The sequence below is a fragment of the Aptenodytes patagonicus genome, chromosome 2, assembly GCF_965638725.1.
Source record: "Aptenodytes patagonicus chromosome 2, bAptPat1.pri.cur, whole genome shotgun sequence".
NCBI lineage: Eukaryota > Metazoa > Chordata > Aves > Sphenisciformes > Spheniscidae > Aptenodytes > Aptenodytes patagonicus.
Genome location: NC_134950.1, coordinates 12,001,163 through 12,023,890, shown reverse-complemented (window position 1 = coordinate 12,023,890; position 22,728 = coordinate 12,001,163). Strand labels below are relative to the sequence as shown.

The 22,728-nt window shown below is 38.8% G+C and overlaps 2 protein-coding genes across 6 annotated transcripts in view; one reads left to right on the top strand and one right to left on the bottom strand.

Annotated features, from left to right (window-relative positions):
• The window catches only part of WASHC5 (WASH complex subunit 5), a 29,324-nt gene extending 10,663 nt beyond the window's left edge, over positions 1-18,661 (bottom strand). The window contains exons 1-14 of one of the 3 annotated variants that reach the window (XM_076329108.1): positions 18,493-18,661; positions 17,281-17,581; positions 15,254-15,399; positions 14,076-14,160; positions 13,700-13,800; positions 12,521-12,713; positions 10,394-10,546; positions 6,631-6,744; positions 5,341-5,512; positions 4,341-4,468; positions 3,360-3,489; positions 2,129-2,241; positions 1,322-1,488; positions 605-680 (exon numbers count right to left, since the gene is read on the bottom strand). In XM_076329108.1, coding sequence (XP_076185223.1) covers positions 605-680; positions 1,322-1,488; positions 2,129-2,241; positions 3,360-3,489; positions 4,341-4,468; positions 5,341-5,512; positions 6,631-6,744; positions 10,394-10,546; positions 12,521-12,713; positions 13,700-13,800; positions 14,076-14,160; positions 15,254-15,399; positions 17,281-17,466 — 1,764 coding nt within the window. In that variant the 5' untranslated portion in view covers positions 17,467-17,581; positions 18,493-18,661. The remainder of the gene's footprint in view (positions 1-604; positions 681-1,321; positions 1,489-2,128; positions 2,242-3,359; positions 3,490-4,340; positions 4,469-5,340; positions 5,513-6,630; positions 6,745-10,393; positions 10,547-12,520; positions 12,714-13,699; positions 13,801-14,075; positions 14,161-15,253; positions 15,400-17,280; positions 17,582-18,492) is intronic. The other 2 variants (XM_076329105.1, XM_076329107.1) reach the window with 2 other exon arrangements.
• Positions 18,662-18,734: 73 nt separating this feature from the next.
• NSMCE2 (NSE2 SUMO ligase component of SMC5/6 complex) overlaps positions 18,735-22,728 on the top strand; it is a 134,203-nt gene continuing 130,209 nt past the window's right edge. Inside the window, exons 1-2 of one of the 3 annotated variants that reach the window (XM_076329109.1) lie at positions 18,735-18,883; positions 21,979-22,126. In XM_076329109.1, the coding sequence (XP_076185224.1) occupies positions 21,994-22,126 (133 nt within the window). In that variant the 5' untranslated portion in view covers positions 18,735-18,883; positions 21,979-21,993. Of the gene's footprint in view, positions 18,901-19,965; positions 19,989-21,978; positions 22,127-22,728 lie in introns of those variants that run through there. The other 2 variants (XM_076329111.1, XM_076329110.1) reach the window with 2 other exon arrangements.

The window sequence follows — 22,728 nt, the reverse complement described above, 5'->3', positions numbered from 1 at the left end:
AGATTATTCCTAAAGAGCAGTGTTGCAACATCAGGTTTGCCAACAGAAAAAAAAAAATTGTTAAGTCAAAAAAGCCCAACAGTTTATAATGCTACACCTCCTCTTATTCCTTTTTTTTTAAAATCTTACCAGTTGTGCGAGGTATTTTTTTCATTGCAATTTTACACTCCTCCCCATGCCATTTCCTATTCTTATTTCTACAGAAAATATTTTCATCTGATGCCAGATCTTCATCATGACAGACAAAGGGCATAGCCAACATAACTTTTGTAATTCCTTCAGCCTCCTCTGATACATACGCAGAGGATCCCATCTATGCACCAATGTCTCCAGCAAATAACTAATGAGTAGAGGCTGGATGATGAGACTTATTTGCCTAACAGCAGCAATATATCTGGCTGCATAAAAAACCATGCATAACTTGGTTTTATTTTCTTTAAAACTAACCTTGAGTTAATTTAATACAGTCTAAAAAATCTGGATATAGAAAATGTTAGTAAAAGGAAGTTTTGACTCTTTTGTGACTTCACAGCCTAAGGCCTATTTAACAAATGCTCTGGTTGACCTGCAGTGTTCAACTACATTCACTGTTGTTCATACTTACCTTTAGGAAAGTGGCTCTGAGTTTAGTTACCATAGATGGACTGACTCTTATGCTTTCCTGCATAATAGATGTAAAGCTGGGGTAGGAAACAAATAAAACAAATCAGCTTCTTCCCCTGAAACTCTTATTTTCAGCTCTTAAATCATATGTCACCAGCACCAGTGTAATCTGGAAATGGCACAGGAGGTCACTAAAGAACTTCATTAAAGGAGGATTTTGGTCTGAAGAGGTATTGGCTAGGAAAAACCTGTAAGATAAAGGGGTAGGTGGGGCAAAAGAAGAGGGCATCAGGGAGTGTTAACAGCCAAGGTAATGAAGTAGCAGCTCAGCAAAATCATACCATGGAAAAGGAGTTCTCTAACATTTGTCTTTCCTTGTTTGTTTTTGGTTGAAACAGGAACTCCAGTATTTTGGAGAACACTTAATTAAACAAAAGGCTGGAGATAGAAGCTTAACAGAATTGTTATAGTTAGAACAGGACAGACAGTAAAAAGTCACAGCATCACTTAACCTGCAGCTAACAATAATGACAAGGATGGCTGTTAATTCTTATTCAAGTTGGTGACAGTTAAATATACTCAACAACTCATAAGAACAAGGCTTCAAGATTGTTTTTAAATTGGAAAATTTATAGTATTAATAATATTTATGCATGTTATTTCCCACAAGTTTCGTGAATGATGACTGATTTAGAAGAAAAAGCTCTTGCTAAGATACCTGTCAATTAATTGCCAAGCATAAGAAAGATCACCAACTATCTGCATGGTGATCAAGACCTCTTCTTTAATGTTGATAGTTCGGATCATCTGATGGAGAAATTTGCGGGTGTCAGCCAGAAACTGGCAAACTTGCAGGTTAGTTTCCAGCTGGTGAAACTCTTGGACCTATATTTAAAAAACAAACAAAACAAACCAACCCCATAAAACAACCCCTTTTTTTTCTGTTCATCTTTAAGGACAGCAATACAAATAGAATCAGTAAACTGACATATTTCTTCAGGATGTTATTACAGTAAGACACTTAACAAATCCTGGCCTACTTTAGAGTGTGTTAAATAATAAATTTCACAAAGTTACTCGAGGAGGTGTACTGTGGAACACCATACTGAGTATTCTTTTATACCCTGGAAGTAGAAGAAATGTACACATAACAAATATGGATATTTTTATTTTGCCTTTCAAATTACCCTCTCTAGCTTCAAATGAATTTATTTTCAGAATTTCTAATAAAATGAGTAATGTTGCCAAATAATGTTTAATACTGAATTCATTTCTTTGAAAAACCCTACTAATCCTCAGCTGCAGGTGGCATGATTTTTCATACTGTATCTCTTATTTTACAATCACAAGGTCCATAAGCAAGTCCTGCTGACTGTATATATAAAGCTGCAAAGATCTACAGACTTAAACAATTGTTAAAATGCAGATCTGTTTTGTAACTCATCTATTGGAAGTCAGTGCGTGTGTATCAAATGCTGTTTTTCAAAAGGACGAGGTCATTTATCTCAAAATTTCTGTGCCATACCTCCTCCAGCGCCTGTATTAGCTGCACAGTTTTTCTGCCTGCTGCAGTGGAATCATCATAGTTTAGAGACATTATTTGCTTGGAGATTTCTCTGAACCAAGCCTGAAGATTTTCTATGTAAGAACAAGAAAAATGTAATCAAATCTTTGCATGTATGATAAGCAACAAAGACACAGGGAACTTGCTAGTTAAAACAAACAAACAAGCTATACATGTAGGAAATTATTTTAGAAGTTTTCATCTTACTCTTACGTTTCTAGTCTCTCAACATGTAGACTTGTAAAGTGGCAAATGCTCAGGTTAAGTTTCACATACAACATTAAAAAAACCAACTACCAACACAAATGGGCATTATATACGAGAGAGATATATATATATGATAAAGCCCTTTAAATCACAAATTTGTGTTTTATGAACCATTTTACAATGTTAATTGCCCTGGCAGTTGCAATTTCTATGTTTTAGCTACAAGTTTGCTGACATCAAAAAGATAAAGGGAAATATTTCAGTAAGGTAATTCTGCTTAAGTGGAAGCAAGTGAGAAAATTGCCTGTATTCTAAATTTTGTTGTTTTGGATTGATTACAACTGTTGCCCTTACACTGCCACTTTATGCAGTGTTCCTGATCAAATGAGAGAGTGATTTACAATTCTTATTCTTACACCAGTTCAAGGAAAAAAAAAAGATATTTCAAAAAATAGAGCAAGAAATTTGGAAAGAAGTACAGATTCAACGTTTTTAAGTCCTTGGAGAACTTGGAGAATACCACTCAGTACAGATGAGAAGTAAAAGAAGGTTTGAAAAAATGCTGATACAACAGAAATCCAGGTTACAACTAGGGAAAGAATGAGAGGAGAAGTTAAACCATCCCCATATTTAATGGACATGATCTTCGCACTCCTTTGTATGTAGAGCACAGTAATGTGAACTCCATTATACACAGAAAAGTGAACTGGCATTTCGTAGTCTTACCTGGCATATCTAAATAAAGTGATACAAAATATTTTTAAAAATATGGTCATCTACATAGTAGGTACCTAAATATGGCTTACATATGGAATACATGCAGAAAACCTAAACAAGACAGCATGTAAGAGACCTCTGTGGCAGCTGAGGGACATGAAAATTTTTCTTATTATCAGTATTAGCCTCATGTATTTTCTTTTGGTATCAGCTTAGAAATAAAACATAAAATTACTTTTTTCCCCACAGTTTAGTTTCTAACAATTACCATTTTTCTCCACTCTAGTGAGAGGTTTAACTCCTGAGAAGACGTCAGCAAGCTCAGTCATCCTTTCAGATCCCTCTTTTTTATAGTTCTCCCATTTTGTTTGTTTTTCTGACAGCATCTGCTTGAACATCTATTGAAGAATGAAGCATTTGGTTTACAAAACTGGCAAGAAGGCATACTACAATAGATAAAATACTGAAAACAGATGGAACTGACTTACAGTGATTACTACATAACTTCAAGATCTTGCCAGAATATTAAATACAAAATTAAAAACATTAAGAAATACAGCCAGTGTGATGGACATAGTGATATAAATTAACTGAATTTTAAAAAACAGTGTGATGCAGATATTGTTGATTTTTAATCACTTATAAAAATATCCAGTAACTTTTTTAGCTTAGAGATCCTAGAAGACTCTGTTCTAATGTTGACTTATACTTCACATAGTCATCTCAGCCTATGCAGAGAAACCCAATTCAAAAAAGCATGTACGTGAAGTTAAGCATACTCTTACATATTCTACCAGGTTAGTACCAGAGCATTAATGGGGAATCTTTTAGAAACGGCAGAACTTCATACATAGGTGTAAGAGTTTTCTTAGCAGCTTATCCTCAACATACACAGGCTTTCGTCTCTGTTTAAAAAAAAGCCTGAAAAACAGAAGTATGGCAGGATAAAAACTTACGCAGCTTACTCAACAGATTTTATTATGCCTGTTATCAGGATGTTCATGCAAAATTCTGAGTAAATATAAATACGTTGGGTAAGAATGAAAACTGCCAATTATGGAGAAGACTGCCAAAGTCACTTCCAGGCAATAGCAGTTTGTAATCTTCTATAGAAAACTCACAGTTAACAAATCAAAATAATCGTTCTTTATGTAAGTGGACTGTGCGGTAAATGTACCACTACTATTCAAGTCTTCAGCTCTGTTCTGCCATTCAGGGAAAGACGCTGAAGAAGGCAGCAGCACATTACCTCTTTTAAAATGAATTCAAATTGAGCTGTATCCAGAAGAAGCTGGAAAAGGATCCTGGGATTGTACCTTGAGTCTGTGAGAATTTGATCCTTTATCTGGCGAAGACGTTTGTTATTTGGATCACAAGCTGAAAATGGAAAGACAACATTTCTCGACTGTTACAGAATTTGGCCAAGCTTTTCAATCGTTGTAAATAGACTCTTTTTTAATAGCTTGAAAGCAAAAACATTTTGCTCTGATATGCAAGTCCCCACTTGTTCTCCGTTTACATGGGTTTCACCACCCTTGTACAACCCTTCCTTAGAATAGGAAATAATTAAGATTTCTGTGGTGCTTCGGCCTTCTTAAAACTCTTCTGTTGGCTTCTGCAAACTAAATGTGAATTTAGTACACCTGACTGAGAAGCCCAGAGATCAACATTTCCAAAACAGTTACAGAAAACACATGGAGGTGTAACAGAAGCCCTCTCACATGCCAAGAAGCCCCGAAGACAGCACAAGCATTCAACCAAGAGAATGTCTAAATAGGTAAGTTTACAGACCCAAACTCATGTCAGAGACATTATTCAACAGTTTCAGTTGAATTTCAGTTCAACAGAATAAAAACCTTGGTTTTAAACTATTAATTACTAAGATATTAAGAAGTTGGCTACTGCTTTCCTTTTGGTGCTAGGTAAAACTTTCAGAATGATGCTTTAAGTGATAAGGCAGAAAAAGATAAAATTCTTCTTCTGCAGAGTATTATTCAACAGGATCATGACTTCTTCTACTACTTTTTATACCTGTGTCTAGCTCACAACAATTAAGGAAATGCACATGTGCTGTTTCAGCTGAAGACTTTAGGAGACTGTTAGCAAAAGAACAGATCAACAATCTATTGAAAACAGTAGATGAAACTGCTGACTTCAACAGTAGCACACACTGAACTTTCCTTGGGACGTAACATGAAGCACCAGTATAGCAGGATTGACAGCTCTGTAATAAAAGCATGATGTCTTACCTGTGTCTGCAGTGTGAAGCATCAGCCAGCGGATTGCTACATTGCAGTCTCTCAGGCAATTCAGCAGCTTGGGAATATTGTCCAGCACCAGCTCTTCCCTTAGACAGCCTTCTTTGAGAAACTGCTGCACCTGAGTGTGCACTCGCTCAGTGACTGCAGCATATCTGCTTGCCTTAGAATATACAAAGCTTGCATCAACCTAATCCTTGCCTCAAATGGAATACATCATGTACAGTGTGACAGTGGCTTCTGAAGAACTTAAAGGGCACACAGATCAAAAAAGTGCTGTAAAAATTATCATCATTACTAGTAGGCAATATCATGCACTGCAACTGCATGACAAAGGATGCAAGCTAAATTTTAAAGCAAAGAGCCTACACAGGAAGCATAATGTTTCAAAAATGCAGACTTGTAAACTTCCTATATTCACTTATGTAATCTCTAGAAATCATTCCTAAAAAATGGTATTAATATTTTATTGCCTAATGCAAAAGAACAACAACAAAAATCTATTCCAGAATGGAAATACTTTTTATGAATTAAATGTCAGTTCTACTTAGCAAACTTCTTCCCTAAAGACTAAGGAAAAACGTCTGCTCATATTCCCTAAGTTTACTAGACAATATATAGTACAGTTGTCCTAATTAGACACTTCTGTGTGTTCTTTCCTGAGCACTGGGGCCAGATTCTAAGGAGGTATTTAGCTATCATCAGAAAACTGATTTGTTGATTGGGCAAACAATCAACCAACTCAATATTACTCACTGTTTTTTAGGCATGGAAAAAATGATTTCACATAAAAAGAACTAACTGCATTGCATCATACAACATGCCAGTATCATTCTTTTAAATCAGATGCTTTTTCCAGATAATTGTTTATTTAATTTGGGAGGCCCCATTTAAAACTGAGTGCCACACACTGTCAGCATAAATGCGTAACTTCTAAAACTGTTATCGATGAAAGATCAAACACTACAGTCAGCTTAAGACATCCCAATACTGAACAACATGGCAATGACTGCTAGCACCTATTCGATCAAGCCACAACCCTGAAACTTTTAGGGGAACCAAACACTGCAAGAGGAAGTGAAGACCAGATTTTGAAACTTCGAAGTATTTTTAACTCAAAGTTATGTACAAAGTTATGTACTCAAAGTATTGTACTTGAATGTAATACAAATAGTTGTATGCAAGAAAAAAAGACCCATGCATTATTGATGTCATATAATATACCTGAGATGCCCACACAGCTTGAATCTTGCTAAAAATACTTAACTCTGGCTTATGTACCTGCTCTTTGACATTTGACAGATCCAGCGTGTAGTTGAGGGCAGTTTTAGCAGCTTTGTAGGGTTCCCATGCTTCTGCTAGATTTACAGTGATTCCCATGTAAATGCTAATAACCTAAGATTGGAAGCAGAAAAGAAGAAGCTGCACTTACATTTTTATTAAGAAAAATACATACTTTTCATTTAGCAATTGTCCTGGTTTCAGCAGGGATAGAGTTAATTTCCTTCCTAGTAGCTGGTACAGTGCTGTGTTTTGGATTTAGGATGAGAACAAAGTTGATAACGCACCCATGTTTCAGTTGTTGCTAGGTGATGCTTACACTAGCCAAGGACTTTTTAGTTTCCCATGCTCTACCGACTGAGAAGGCTGGAGGTGCACAAGAAGCTGGGAGGGGGCACAGCCAAACTGGCCAAAGGGACATTCCATACCATGTGACGTCATGCTCAGTACATAAACTGGGGAAAGCTGGCCGGGGGGGGCCGCTGCTCGGGGACTGGCTGGGCATCGGTCGGCGGGTGGTGAGCAATTGTACTGTGCATCACTTGCTTTGTGTATTATTATTATTATCATATTACTATTATTATCATTTTATTTCAATTATTAAACTGTTTTTATCTCAACCCACGAGTTTTTCTCACTTGTGCTCTTCCAATTCTCTCCCCCATCCCACCGTGGTGGGGGGGAGTGAGCGAACGGCTACGTGGTGCTCAGTTGCCGACTGAGGTTAAACCACGACAGCAATATAAGTAGAAAGCGATATGCTGTGGGTATAAATATGAGACAACTAAACTTTTTTGGTAGCTGCACTTTTTGCTCCATCACCTTTGGAAATCAAGGAGTAAGAAGACTTTGAAATAAAAGGCACGCAGTCAACTAGAGGCTTAGTTCTGAAAACAAGCTGACAGTTCTTTCAGTCACTATGTATGATCCTTGGCCTCTATTTCCCCCCGCCCATGAACTTATGATTTCTTTTTCTTTTCCATGATGCTATGCAGGAGACTGACAAAAGCAACTGGGGAAATGACTATGATAGGGGAAAAAAAAATCTGAATTAATCCTACTCTAAGAAAGCCCAAAGGACAAAACTGAAATTTAATGCATCTTCTACAGTGAACGCAAACAGAAGGAAACTATGATTCCATGCTGTGATTTTTAAGGAGCAAAGAGGAACTGATTTCAGACCCCTAGCCCAACTCTGGGTGTGATTAAAAATACAGAATTGTGATTGACTTAAAAGTGTTTGTAAGATACTTGCTTAAAAATGGAAGTCTTGGGTTACTGACAGACAAAGGATATATACAGCTGTGGCATTATGAGCTTTGTCACACTATTGCTCCAATATTCCTCCATTCTGGAGTGATCACATCTAGGGGGACACTGTCAGCCTTTGAGCTCTTCTGACAAGTGTCAAAAAGGAAGCCAGTAAAGGCAAATGGGACACCGGTCTGCTGATACGAGGATCCCTCTCGTATTGTTGAAGTGAAGCTCATTATTTCCTGCAGATGACACTTCAACTGCTAACAATGATGTGAAACCAGCCTAAGAGTCAAGTATTCTGTATGATGCAGCTAACTCATGCATACCTGATCACAAGAAGATAGGTGTTGTCTTAAAATAACAGCTTGTACTATGAAGTCAAGTAAATAAAAACGCTGGCATAATCAAAAATTCACAATGTCAAGTTCTCATTTCTAAAATAAGCTTGCAGTTTTTCAGAAACTGATGGGTTCTAGTGTCTATTAAAATAGCCAGCTATTACAGTCTTCCCTCCTATCTTCACTGTTCCATTTATGGTACAGAAGAATACAATTTGAAACCAATAGAGATACACAAATTAATTCATAGTTTCTTTGTTAAGTCTGATTCCCTTTGATATAGACTACCTGGGGACTCTATTGTTACATGCCAGCCTATTTCAGTAGCATTTTTTGCAGATTAGGGCTTCTGGATGGAAATCCTAAATCTCAATACTGAGACACGTAGTAATTCCATTTTGATCACTGCATCTGAAAACATCTATAGAATTGCACAGAGTGAGAGGTTTTACTTCTAAGTTATTTGGACAATGGCATGGGATGAATCCTTAAACAAGTTTTCAAACAACATCAGTATGGGGGGATTTGTTGGAGAGCAAGACTGCCACCCAGAGCACCTTTGACAAGCTGGTAGAATTCACCAGCAGAAACCACATGAAGTTCAGTAACGATAAATACAAAGTCCTGCACTTGGGACAAAACCAAACCCTTGCAACAGCACAATCTGGGAACTGACTGCCTATGTAACAATTCTGCAGAAAAGGACCTAAGCGTCCTGGTGGACAAACTGAACATGAATCAGGCAACAAAGACTAGCCATACACTAAGCTATGTCAGCCACACTGTAGCCAGCAGATTGAGGGAAGTGATTATTCTCACCTAGTCAGCCCTCATGAGGTCCCATTCAGAGTAATGTGTGCAGATTTGGGCTCCTCAGTATGAGACAGACATAGACAAACTGGAATGAATCGAATAGAAGGCCACTAAGACACTTACGGGGACCCACTATGAAAGTAGAGGCTGAGGGAGTTGTGTTTGCTTAAGCTGGAAGAAAGATGACTAAGGGATCTGACTGCGGTCTTCCACTACCTTAAGGAAAGTTATGAATAAGACGGAGCCAGACCCATCTCAGACATACACAGTGAAAAGACAAGAGGCAACAGTCACAAGCTACAACAAGGGAAATTCCACTTTTACAGAAGGAAGCAATTCTTCACCATGAAAGCGATTAAGCACAGCCACAGGTGCCCACAGAGGCTGTAGATATTTTAGATATTTTTAAAACAACTGGACAAAGCCCAAGCAACCTTACTTAACTTTGACGCTAGCCCTGCTTTGAGGAAAAGGCTGGACTAGAAGATGCCTGTATTACCTTCCAGCCTACATTTTTCTATGATTCACTTTACCACAATGGTATCAAGAATGGTTGATTTAAGTACGTCTGGTTTCAGCTGGGCTAGAGTTAATTTTCTTCCTAGTAGCTGGTACAGTGCTGTGTTTTGGATTTAGGATGAGAACAATGTTGATAACACACCCATGTTTTAGTTGTTGCTGAGTAGTGCTTACACTTACAAAAGTCAAGGACTTTTCAGCTTCTCATGCCCTGCCAGCGAGAAGCTGGGAGGGGGCACAGCCAGGACAGCTGACCCAAACCGGCCAAATTCCATACCATGTGACATCATGCTCAGTATATAAACTGGGGGGAGTCAGCTGGGGGGTGGCGACCGCTGCTCAGGGACTGGCTGGGCATCGGTCAGCGGGTGGTGAGCAGTTGCATTGTGCATCACTTATTTTTGTATATTCTTCTATCATCATCATTATTATTAATATTATTATTATTTTCCCTTCCTTTTCTGTCCTATTAAACTGTCTCTATCTCAACCCATGAATTTTACTTTTTTTTCCTGATTCCCTCCCCCATCCCACTGCAGGGCAGGGAGGGGCAGGGAGTGAGGGAACAGCTGTGTGGCGTTTAGCTACCTGCCGGGTTAAACCACAACAAAATATTTTAGACAATAACTGATATTTTTAAAAGATAGCTTTCCACACTTATCCAGAAGGTTTGACTCAGGCCACTTCATTCTGAACAAAGTAAAATTTCCCCAGAGAAGAACCTATTCTAGTTTCAGGACATTATTATTTTCTATAATGCATGCTGTAGAAAGAAGGTAAATTGTTCCTATAACATTAAATCCAGGGAACAGTTTTAAAATAGAATTATTTTTTACCCAATTATCTGGAAAGTATTTATCCACTATCTCTCTCATTTTTGCTTGTTGAGTGTGAAGAATAGAAGGGTCGAAATACAGTATCACATAGAGCATAGCAGCCTGAGTAGCCAGGGCAGTGCTGCGGTGTTCTGGTAACGGATATGCAGAAACCTAGGAAAAGGGAACAAAACAAAACAGAACATAATACAATGCAACATAAACCACTTGCAAACATTATGGGGCACATTAAAGAGTATGGTATATAGATACTAGGAGGCAAGGAAGATATGTGGGTAAGCTGGACATGCTTACACATGCAGCATATTTACCAGATATATTTTACAGAACATAAAAGTTGACTGTGTAGATGCCTGCTAACTTTAACAGGGTAGAGTAAGATACTACTATGCTGCAAATGAGTCAAAGGAGGGATGAACCAAAGAGCTTAAAATGAGTTGAAAGGAGCAGAGTTAGAAATAAGTATTTCATAACAACTGGGTATGTTTAGTTCCTCTCAGATAGAAACAAGTATTAATTTAACTGAAGTCAGAGGCAATTAGGATGCAGATAATTTAATTATTCACCAATTCCATGCACCAGCAAGATCAAAAAGATTCCAATTATCAACTGAATTTTCAGTTAAAAAGTACATAGGATAATATATTAAAAGACCTCCATGCTAACAAAAAAGTTGTCATCAAAATCATATTCAACAAGACATAATGATTTGTCATTAGGAAAATAGTTCTCTGCTTTTATTTAGCAACATTCTATTTTTCTTTAATTTTCTTTGGTTATTTTATCAGGTTAAGTGTTCAGACTAGTAAGAAAAGTCAGGAGGCTTCTGCCCACTGCCCTCAAGAATAAGCTGCAAGTATCAAAGGAGAGAACACCTCAGACATAACATAATTTAGTAAAACAGGCTGTATTCAGTTTGGGTTGAGCTGAAGATTTCTACCCTACTTTTTGTACTACATTTAGAAAAAGTACATAGGTTATAATCATGCTTTGTATAGAAACATTAATGTTTTTCATTATCAACTGTAAGCACTACAAAATAAAAATCACAAATTGTAATATTATTTTAATGCAAAGGAAATAAACCAACAATATTATATAAAAAAGAGAAAAAGTAATTTTGATACAAAGTATCAGCTGATTTAAGTAAGATTTCTAGGTTAAGTACTTTACAAGAGAACAGTCTCACGAACACTTCACAGTTTCCTATCAGAGACATAGATTATGTCATAAAATGGGCTCTCTTCACAACTTGCTAAGTTCTCTTTTTTTTTTCCCTAGAACTCTGTACAACTTAAAAAATTCTTACAGTACAGTACCTGAAAAGGCATTTTTTCCCCTTGGAAGGGTAATATGTCTGTCCGTAGTATGAAAATGTTTTCGATAAGGTCCCTACCTTTATTACTCCTGCCTAAAGACTTAAGCCTTTGTTTATTTCTTACAATCATTCATTAATCTTCAGATGCTCGTTTTCTGGCATCTATAAACTGCTTCAGTTTTCCAGGATTCACTAAAAGTGTGCCAATAATTACACAAATAAGATTGCTTGTCCATGCTAAAGACTGAAACCTGCTCAAGAGATCTCTCAAAGGAGTCATATTAGAAGAGACTGCAAATATAGTAGCCATTACTCATGCTTTGCTTCAATTTTTGTTCTTTTCCTTTATTAATACAATTGTCATAGTTAAGAAGTGCGATATTAGTTTTTCTTTTTAAACACATTGTCTACTAAGGGATGATGAATCTCTTTGCAGTAACTAAAAGAATGGGAATCTCCAAAGGAATCAGAGTTATTATAAGAGTGGCCAATCATTTATGATTTAAAGACATTAAATAAAAAAGCTTTTTTTACTGTGAGATTGGCCAAACACTGGAGCAGGTTGCCTAGAGAGGTTCTGCAGTCTGCACCTCTGGAGATACTCAAAACACAGCTGGAGGCAGTCCTGGGCAATCTGCTCTAGCTGACCCTGCTTGAGCCAGTGGTTTGACTAGGTGATCTCAAGGGGTCCCTTCCAGCCTCCATGATTCTGTGATTTCTTTTTTTCTGGGCTTCATGGTTGAGTAACTAACCTCAGAAACCATTTTATATTCAGTTTTAGATCCCTCTTTTATCGCACAGTCACTTACCTGGTTATAAATGTCATCTGACCGTAAGCGGCCAATAACCATGCTAATGAACGTTTCACTTATGGGTACCCTGCTGAAGTAACTCTCGGGGTAGTTTGGAGGTCTTTTAGCTCCAGGTTGGCTTGAGTATCCAGTGCTTCGAAGCAATTTGCAGATATCATCTAAATTGGAATCAGCAGAGGATCGGGCTGCACTGTTTTACAAAAGAAAGGAACAAAAATTGAGCTGTATGACCTAACCATTTTCTCTTCTCCCTCCCCTTGTAACCATGCCTTTTCTCCAAGAAAATGATCAGATACTAAGGTCTGGGAGACTTTTGGTTGTTCGTTCCATGAATATAGTGTTTTTTATATATATACATACATACATACATACATATACACACCATGTTATAGGAGGACACTGATAAATGTCCATACTGGAATCCCAGATAAGCACACAAAGCACAAACAGAAAAATGAACTTTATTCAGGAACAGAAACAAGTAGCTTTATATTCAGAGGAGGAGTTTTGTTCTGGGTTTTTTTTTTCGTTTTCTTTTTTGCTCCCCATTTCTGAATTCCCCTTGTTGATTCCTTTCTGCATTCCAGAGTCAAGGAATCCTCTCTCATTATATACTCAGAGGCATAAATGTAGTCAGAGAAGCATAGGAACAGGATACCCCCTTTTTTACATATGTGAAAGCATTTGCACTGATACCCTTTGAGATCCTAACTGTCATACAATGATGCTGTCAACATACCCTGGAAACTCATTATTGATTTGACTAATCAAGCACTGTAACTACAAGAAGTCTGACTCACAATACGTTCGTCGTCTAGATACTCAGGACTTTTCACCAAGATTTGCTCACACATTTGGGAACCTGTGATACTTTCATAGCTGGCACTTACGTTAAAACTTTAGCTTATTTGTCAGCGGACTTCAAATTTCTATTGTGACAGCATGAAAAATCTGTTGCTCCAGTTTTGCAGCTTAGACCTGCAAAACCAGCTAATGCAAGGAGTTCTACTGACACGCAGAGAGCTCTGCAGAATTATCAGAGTCTATCTGTATGGTCAGACAGTCAAAAAGCTGCTGATGTTTCCATTTATCTTAATTCAATAACCTAGTTAGCTGAATATACTGCATGTTACATTCTTACAGCCTCGAGTGCTTCTGAAAACCAATATACATTACCTGTATCTGTAGTAGGAAACCAACATTCTTTCTCTGACTTCTCCTTCAATCTTCTGGTCAATGACCAGTAGCATGACTCCATATAAATAGAGCGCTTCACACTGTTTAGAAAAAGGAATAACGAAGGGAAGAAATCACACACATAAAATACAATTTTGTAGTAACATGTGAAGACAAACATGTACTGGCAAACTAACTCAATGTCAACTACATAGTCATTACAATATCAAAAATGGCAGGCTGTGTGTTTTGGTCTTTGTCCTCCTAAAAGTGAGTCATAGCATTTCCATGCATTCAGTAAATTTAAATCTTTGTCTAGTTTGGCACTAAACTAGCTGGTTCATTTGCTACTATTACAGAACTGTTCGATACTTACTAGAAGCTGTTTTCCATCTTCATTAAGGAGGACCGTTTCTAATGTTTGCTGAATGTAAATTCCTTCATTGAGGTCATCTAAATATCTAGGGAGCATAACAAAGAGTTGGTCATTGACTATTTTGCTCTCAAATCATATGTTCTCAGAACTCAATTGGCCAATTTTCTCTGAAAGCCAACAGAGACATCAGAACATTTCCCTAGTACCAGCAGCATGGAGTTTTTCAGACAAAGAAGAAGACATGCTCTACTATGGAATGAGAGGCTAGAACTCCTAGCTAGAGCCAATCAGTTGGCAAAAGCGTCCTTCCATATCCTGACGGTGTATGTGAAAGACACTAGAGGATGCTCTGTAACTTACAGCTAACATCCTCTTAATCTTCTTATGGATGGACAACAGCCTGAGAAGAGAGTACTGAGAAGGCTTCTACTCCAAAATTTAGTGAAACTGTCATTTTCAAGTTACCTCAAAAATATCTCCTGGAAATACTATAAATTTATCTCAGTTGCAGTTTGGAAGGTAGGGCTAGAAGTAGAGTATGTTCATCTCAATTAACAGATTTCTTCCTATTAAAGGATTTCCCAGTAACACTACTTATTAATAAAAGTAATGTTAAACATTTAATCTTTTAATTAATCTTTTCATATAAGATCAATAACAAAAACAATTATTACGCTTAAGATTCTCTGGAACTTTTTCTTGGAGTATTTCATGAACCTTTCGTATTGTTTTTTACAGGTAAGAGTAGCAAACTTGAGAATATGGCAACTCCACTGAAAAATTAAGTTCAGGAAAATAATGCCAATGAAAGTTAAAGAAAAAAACCTATCTGATATTCTGTTTTGCAAGACCACAAAAAACTTAGTTTAATAATATGGAGACTCATTTTATTAAAAAAATCTTCAAGACAATCTCCAAGATAAAGAAGAAAAATTAGCTCTAACGTACAATTGAGGAAATGAGGTAGAGAGGTTAAGTGTTTTCAAGTCATATATTAAGCTGGTAAGCAACAGTAGGAGTAAAAGTTAGTGTTTGCTCCAGCAATCCAGGTTTCCAGGTACACATGAATATGCTTCAACAGCGAGCGTATTGGGTCTCTGAGGAAAAAGATTCTCATTATTAAGACCAAACAGTAATCTAGTCTTTAAGAAAATCCACATGTATTTAAGATACCATACCTGTTTAAGTCTACAATGTATTTATGTACACTCTGAAAAGCTAGATAAAATCTCGTCAAAATTTCAATGTTGTTTTCACGAAATTCTTCATCTAAATCCAGTAACTCAGGTTTGGCTTCCAGTTTGCCTTCACATGTCTCAGGCCCCTAAGAAAAGAAATTCATCTGTAGAGACAATATTTGACTTTGACCTCTATTTGACATCTCTTCAGTAGGACACAGAACACGTACAACCACCACCATGCACGCAACACCAGAATTAACATTTCTTACTAAAACAAGTTTTCCAAGCTACTTTATGATTGAACATTGATTCCATAAAGATGAGTTTTACACTTTGTTACAATCTGCAATGATTTTAAATACAATTTATCCTTTGTACCCAATGGAAAAGAATAGTTAACGCTTTGGGTAAAGCCCCAGTGCATCTGAAGCCACTGCGTGCTTTTCGTAGAGCTATCTCCCTGCTGGAATTTTGTCATTTACACATTTGATCCCATTGATTTCTCAGCTAGAAACCGTAACATTGAGGCCTCATAAACAGTTGTGAGCTTAGTACCTTCTCACACATTTAAACTGCTTGACAGTATAAGACCTATGTGAGAATTTTTTTACAGACCCTGGATCTAGCTCAGCGCTAGTCCCCCAAATCAATGCAGAAACTATGTCATTAACGACCGCGGGGGAAAAAGGGTTGGGATGAAGAGCCCGATTTCCTTAAAGCAATGGTACAAACTTTTTCGACCATTTACCACTGTCAACATTTCTCATAACCATCATTTGGTCTTACCACCACCATCTAAATGAAAATATCATTAGTTTAACTGAAAATATTATTAACACTTAATTGAAAATACATCATTCCACAGACCACTTTCACAGCATGAGATCATTGCTTAAAAGGATTTAGTCAACATGAACGCCATAAAAATAACTTAAAATAGAGTTAAAATAAAATATCAAGCGTAATACCCAGCTGACAATTTTTGTGTGGTTTTAAAAATGCTCTTCCAGTTCTCTTTTTGTGCAAAATACCTACAATAAAACAAAGGGTAAAAGCAGGCTACAAACTGCCTATGAAGTTCAAATACACAAAGTAAACAGCCCAAGTTTCGAAAATCTCAAATCTCTTCTCATTAGGTAATTCTATGAATCATGAATACAGGAATGGTGCATTCACAGTGAAAATATCTGTAAATTCACTAATCTCTGCTTTATAAGTATGTCTCTTATGGATTTTGGTGGTCTTTTTGTAAGGGAAACAAGGGCTTTTCATGGACACTACTCTGATTTACTTGTTTATTCAGCACACGTGACAAGTCCAGTGAATGAACAATCACAGTACTGTCAAACAGGAAAGCAGAAAGCAGTTTTCATGGCTGCAAAGAATAAGCTACAGATAACCAAAGGAAGATGGGCATACTGCCCACAGTACTGCTCCAAAGGAAAACAACCAACTGCACAGGCTCAGAACCTGCTGGTGAAAGGATAATTTAAAGTTTCTGCAGGAAATAATAATATAAAAAACAACCCAGAATTCAATACTCAAGTCTTATATAATCAGTATCCATCAAAGTTCACAGGCCAGATGACTCACCAAACATTTTGAAATATGTAGCTGGAACTGCTCTTGTATGGATGCACTTAAAATTGCCTCCTCCTTCTTGCCCTGAAACTCTCAACGCAGGTACTGGTTATACTTATATTCTGCCTAGGGGCCTAAGCACAGAACCTCCCCTAGACTGTTTCTGCTCACTGAAATGAGTTAAGATGAGACTGAGTATGATCAGAAGTATATAAAATACAAGACAGCTCAGGAGTGGAACGCTAGCATGCAAGCATATCCCAATCGCTATCTCAGTTTGGTGATTTTTTGGTAAAAACTAAGCAAGTAGGAAGTCATGATAGTCAACTCTGAAGAATGCTAGTAATAAACACAATAGTCAGGAATGGCTGTTTCATAACCTGAAGCATCCTCATGCAGGACAGCAACGCTTTAAGGAGAAGTTTAACAATAAAAGGATTTACCTTAAAATAACTGAAATCAAATATGATATCCCCATATTTCTGTTGATCAGCCTTGTCCTTTAGCCTGAAAACACTGGGAATAAATTCGGAAAGTCTCAGAAGTTCTGCAATGATGGCATTTCCACAGGAGACAATCCGAAGAATTGCCTGACCACAGAGATTGTTTTCAGCTAGAAAATCAACCATTGTGGAGCTGGACGTGACAGAACAGCAGAATTCCTGCAGCCAGATTCTGATCGTTAGTCTTTAGGTTATTTGAAGAAGAAAGTCTGATGAGAAAACTAGCTGCTCCATTAATAACCTGTAAAAACAAAACAGAGTGTAACCTGTAAAAACATTCAGAGTGGTTCATATTCGTATTTTTGATAGTTTAATCTATGTGGATTTTTAAGCATACTCTCAAATCTTTCAATTTATGAAATCTAAATTATCCACAGCTTTGTAAAATGAAAAAAATGCACTGAATTCATCTTCAGCACATAGTGTTTGACTCAACGATCACACTGAAGCAATTGAGACCACACAAGGAGATAGCAGCAAAGAAAGCAAAAACATGTTACAAGATGTGTTTATAATAGGCACTTTAAAAATACAACCAAAGTGATTGTAATAGGCATCAAGGAAAACTTCCATAGCAAATGGAAACGCTACAGCTCCATTCCTTTATTTATTGCTGAAGGGTTACTTCCATGCTGTAGCTGCATTTCCTGGTCACAGTTTTATTTATTGACATGTTTCCTGCAAGATACAGAGCACAGCACTGCTAAAAATAAGCTTTTATGTTTAGAAACATTTATGGGAAGTTATGAATTGACTTTGCTTTTCACCAATAACCTTCCAAACCACTGAGATAAATTCAAGATGACAGTGCCTCTTCCGCCCAAAATGAGAACCAGGAGTCCGACCTTCCCGTTAGGCGAGACGCAGGGCATTACTACTGCTGCAGCAAGCTGCTCCGCAGGGCCTAGAGCGGGCCCTGGGCCCCACAGCAGCCGGACTGGGCTTTAAACTACATCCCACCCCCTCCGCCAACGCCAGCCACCGGGCCGTTTGAACGGTGCCGCCTCCCTCCCGCCAGCGACCTCCCTCGCGGTTTGAACCCCGCCTCAGGGCAACCGCCGCGGCGCGAGACCAACCGCTTCGAAGCGGCGGCGGCCACCCCACACCTCCCCCCCCCCACACCCCCGCCCCGCGCCCGCCGCCCCCCCTCACCCAGCGGCCTCCCCGGCGGTGCCACCCCCGCTCGGCGGCGCTCACCCCCCCCCGCCGCCGGTGCGGTGAGTGGCGGCAACGAGGAGGGTGCTCCGCTCCGTCAGCGCCTGCGGGCAGGGACGGCGGCCGCCCGAGGGGAGCTGCGGCGGCAGGTGAGGCGCAGGCAGCAGGGAAGGAGGCGGCGGCGTCCCTCCGTGCGGCGCGGCCGAGCCCTCCCATCACATGACGGCGCCGTCATGTGGAGAGGCGCCGGCTGATGAGGCGGTTCCGCCGCCCGCCTAGACCGCCTACCCCGGGCCCAGCTCGCCCGCCTGCTCCTGCCGCCGAGAGGGTCGGTACGGGCGCCACCTCCGGGCCAGGAGCCCCTTCAGGCCTCGGCGGCTGGGACTAGGTGAGCAGCAGCCGCTGGTGAGGATGGCTGTCTTCGCCGTCCCCTTCCCCTTTGGCGGGGGGAGTGCGCGGCCCCGCTCTCCCGGCCGAGGGAGCGGGGAGGGGATGTGGGGCCGTTGCCCTCCGTGCATGACTGACAAGGGGCGGGGTGGGCCTGGCCAGCTGCCCTGGCTTGTCATGGAGGGGGTAGGGGAGTAAGGTGGAGGGCTGGCAGAGCGGAGCTTGCTGCTTGGTTGGCTCTGCTCCCTACCTTTGTGGCAGGGAAGCAGATAGATGGTCACCGAGTGAACCTAGGAGGTAGACACTAATCCTGGTAGTCAGTGAGCGCTTGTCACCTATAAAACTTGTGTTACAGAAGTAACTCTTTTTTTTCTTACCTCTGCTTCGTAGTTTGGGATGTTGAAGCATAGAGAAATTAGATCATTTGCTCAAATCTTTAAAATAAGTGGCAGAATAGAAACTGTAATTTAAGTTTGCTGCTTGGTAATCCTGTCTGGACCATTTGATCACTTATTGTTGGAAGGAAAAAAACCCTGCCTCGTTAGTCTCACTTGATCTGCTTTTCAACTCTGATTTTGCTGGTTGTATTTTCCAGAAGTGAGGGCGTTGGGGGGGGTCGGAGTTGCACATTTTAAGTGCTTCATTGATGTACCCATTGAAGACCTTCCTGGCAAAAAAGAGTGCCTTAAAAACACTGCTGTGAAAACAATTTCAGTGAGGAATGTGGCTTTTCCTCTGAAGACATAATGGACAGCTGCAAGCTGAAGTTGAAGAATTCACTTAGAAAATTCATGAGTGAAATCTTTGCTTGGGATCATAAACAGTTTCTAAGAAAAATAATCTTTTATTTAAAAAAAAAAAAGGAAAATTTTGTTCAAGGTACTTAAATTACTTCCCAAAAGACAAATTGAGATGAAACTACCAGTGCAATGGTATGATTTAATATTGTAAACAATAACTTCTGTTCCTGTGTAGTTTTCTCAGTGCTTCCACAAATGTCAAGAGAATGAAGAAGCCTTTTTAACTTTTCACTGTTGTTTTTTTCAGATTCCTGCCTTTCACAGTGTGTATCTGTGAAATTTCCAAAAGAACAGCAGGCTTTCTCAGTGAGTGAGATTTACCACCAAGTTCAAGAAGGGAATTAGGTTCTCACTGTTAACTTTGATATACTAAATGGGCCCAGAAAGAGAAAACTGCTAACATGATTTTATGTGACTATTTAATAGTGTATTTTTGGATCACAGAGGTTCTATACAGTCTTGCTAAGATGGTAAACAAGTGTTTTTAAAAAAAAAAGTTAAATAATGTAACAGCTGAAAGCATTGATTATTAAATCTTTAAGAGCATCCTTTTCCTTTACTTTCAAGGAGTTCTGTAAGGAACTTTTTCCTTGTCTTCTGTTGTTAGTTTGACAGCCTCTAAAGACAGCAATCCCTGTCTTTTGACGGGGAGAGCATGAGCTGACATAACTGGAGCTGTTGTTGAAGGCCACTGGCTCCTCTGTGGCAAGATGCACCTTTAGAAGGGGATAGAGAGCAAGGCAGTTTGTATGCAATTCAGAAGTTCAAGTGGTGAGCTTGAACTCTTGTTAAAATGTTGTTGGAAGCACATGACCTAAAAATGGTGTCATAAAAGACAGTCTTGAGTGGCCAAGCACATTTTTTTAAATGGAAAAATAAAAAGATAAGAAAACATTACGAGAGAAGAGCGTGTGACAGCAGGTATTCAGGTCTCATAGTCTGCATGACATTTGTGAGGAATGTGGCAATGTTGTTCAGGTTAGGATGAGCGCAACATGTAGTACTGGAGTCCCAGAGAAAGTAACAGAGGGGGTGATACAGCCTTGGGTATGTGAAGCTTGGGTAAACCTTTGTCCTTTCTATTTAGATATTTTCCACATTTCTTTTGGATTATAGCCTGTCAAAGGCTGTTGTTGATAGAACAACTCATCCCCTTGTTATTTTGCATACGATTCAGATAAAACTTCCGGTATACCCCAAATTTGGTTGTGGATTTCATTCTCTCCCTCCCCTAATATGATCTCAGTATAGTCCTTGAACATACCAGTTATTCTTTACATGGACTAATGCAGTATTTCTGTCTGTCCAAGACTTTTGTGGGGTTTTTTTGTGAACAACTGCATATCTAAAGCTGAGCAGAATTTTTCTCATCTCCTGCAACTTAAAGTATAAAATTCTGCACACCAGGTTCATGTCTCTTATCATAGCTACATGTTATCCAAGCGAGTTATGGCAAAGCATGAAGAAAGAAGAGCAGAAGTTGGGATTTTTGAGAAGAAACCAACTGATGTGAACAGTGTGTATAGGCAAAGGATAAGCAAACCCACTTGAAGGTTGTCTTAATGACAGAGGAGAAGCAGTTAAACCTCGCAAGGCTGTAGATCATGCATCTGTTTTGGAAAGGAAGATGGTGGTAAAGAAGATAAACATGATTCCTGTGTGACACTATTCTGTGCTAGTGGAACATTGGTACTAAAATTTTGTGACATCTTTGGGGGAAGTAGGCACCATTTGTAAGATGGGCTTTTATTTAAAAATTATGCTAGGTGATTTACTGTTAAATACATTCTTGGAATAGTTGCCCTTTATTAGATTATTTTTTCCAAGGGCTAGCTGTTGAAACAGGCTTGTAGTTGGTGAGGCTGAATTAGATGCGAGAGTCCTATTTCTTTCTAGGCTAATTGATAATATGCCTAGAAAACACAGACAAGTTTTTGAGCATGTGGGCTTCTTTGGATCTGTAATAGAGCAGTAATTTTCAAGCGAACATAATCATTGAGTTTGAACCTCATTGTGGTTTAGCAATAGGAATGAGCAGATGAAAACTGCAAGTTGGTTTTTGTGGTGTAGTTTTGCTTAAGTAGAAGGTGAGTAGAAGGTGAATTGAAAACCTCTGGTGAATTGCAGTTCGACTGAAAATTACTAACATCTTAGGAGCTAAGATTTCACCCCTGCTCCCTGATGTTTCAGTCGTTCTGTTGACAGTGCTTTATGGTTAGCTATCTGTACTTCTGTTTTCTCTCCCAAATTCTTTGGGTGAAAACTGCATTCAAAATGTTGTATCTGTTATTTCTAGAGTAATGATTTCAAGATGCCAGGTGGTGCAAGAATCTCATTCAACTGTGTGGATTCCTCTCTTTCATCTCTGAAAAACTGCCAGTCTTACATAAATACTGGAATGGATATTGCTACTCATGTTGCCCTTGACCTTGTGGAAAGCTTCAGTAAGTATATTCTCTCTTGTATTGCATCCCGAATCTGACAGATGAGTCCTAGGCCTACATGTTTTGACTTAGTTATTGTCAGTATCTATCTTCATTATAGGAACTGTAGCTCTTTTGGCTAGACCAGGGTGTTTTCATTCCAATCACTTCATTGTCTTAAATGATAAATTCAGTGAAAATGTAAATACCAGGCAAACATTGTCCCAGTGTTTGTAACACCCAAGACTAGCTTTGTACCTACACCCTACAGCTTTGTAAAAACTAATGTTGCTGAATGATAGGCTTCTTAAGTGGGTGAATAAAATGGCTTTTCATTCTAATACTGCTTCTTTGTGTGTGTTTTATTTGATGTTTAGGGCAAGATATATTAAAATAATGCTAATGATATTGAGTACAAAGCTTGAGACACCTCTAAGGGGATGTGATTTTTTTAAATGCTGTCTCTTTCTCTGCTGAAAATCGGACCCTTTTTAGGGTGCTTCAATTTGGACACTTGCGAAGTGGGGTACCTTAAATCTGTAATCTCTTCTAACAGTCTTGTCATTGCTATTTCACAATAACAGGTGCACTGCAAAGCTATTTTTCAAAGACAAATATTAGGC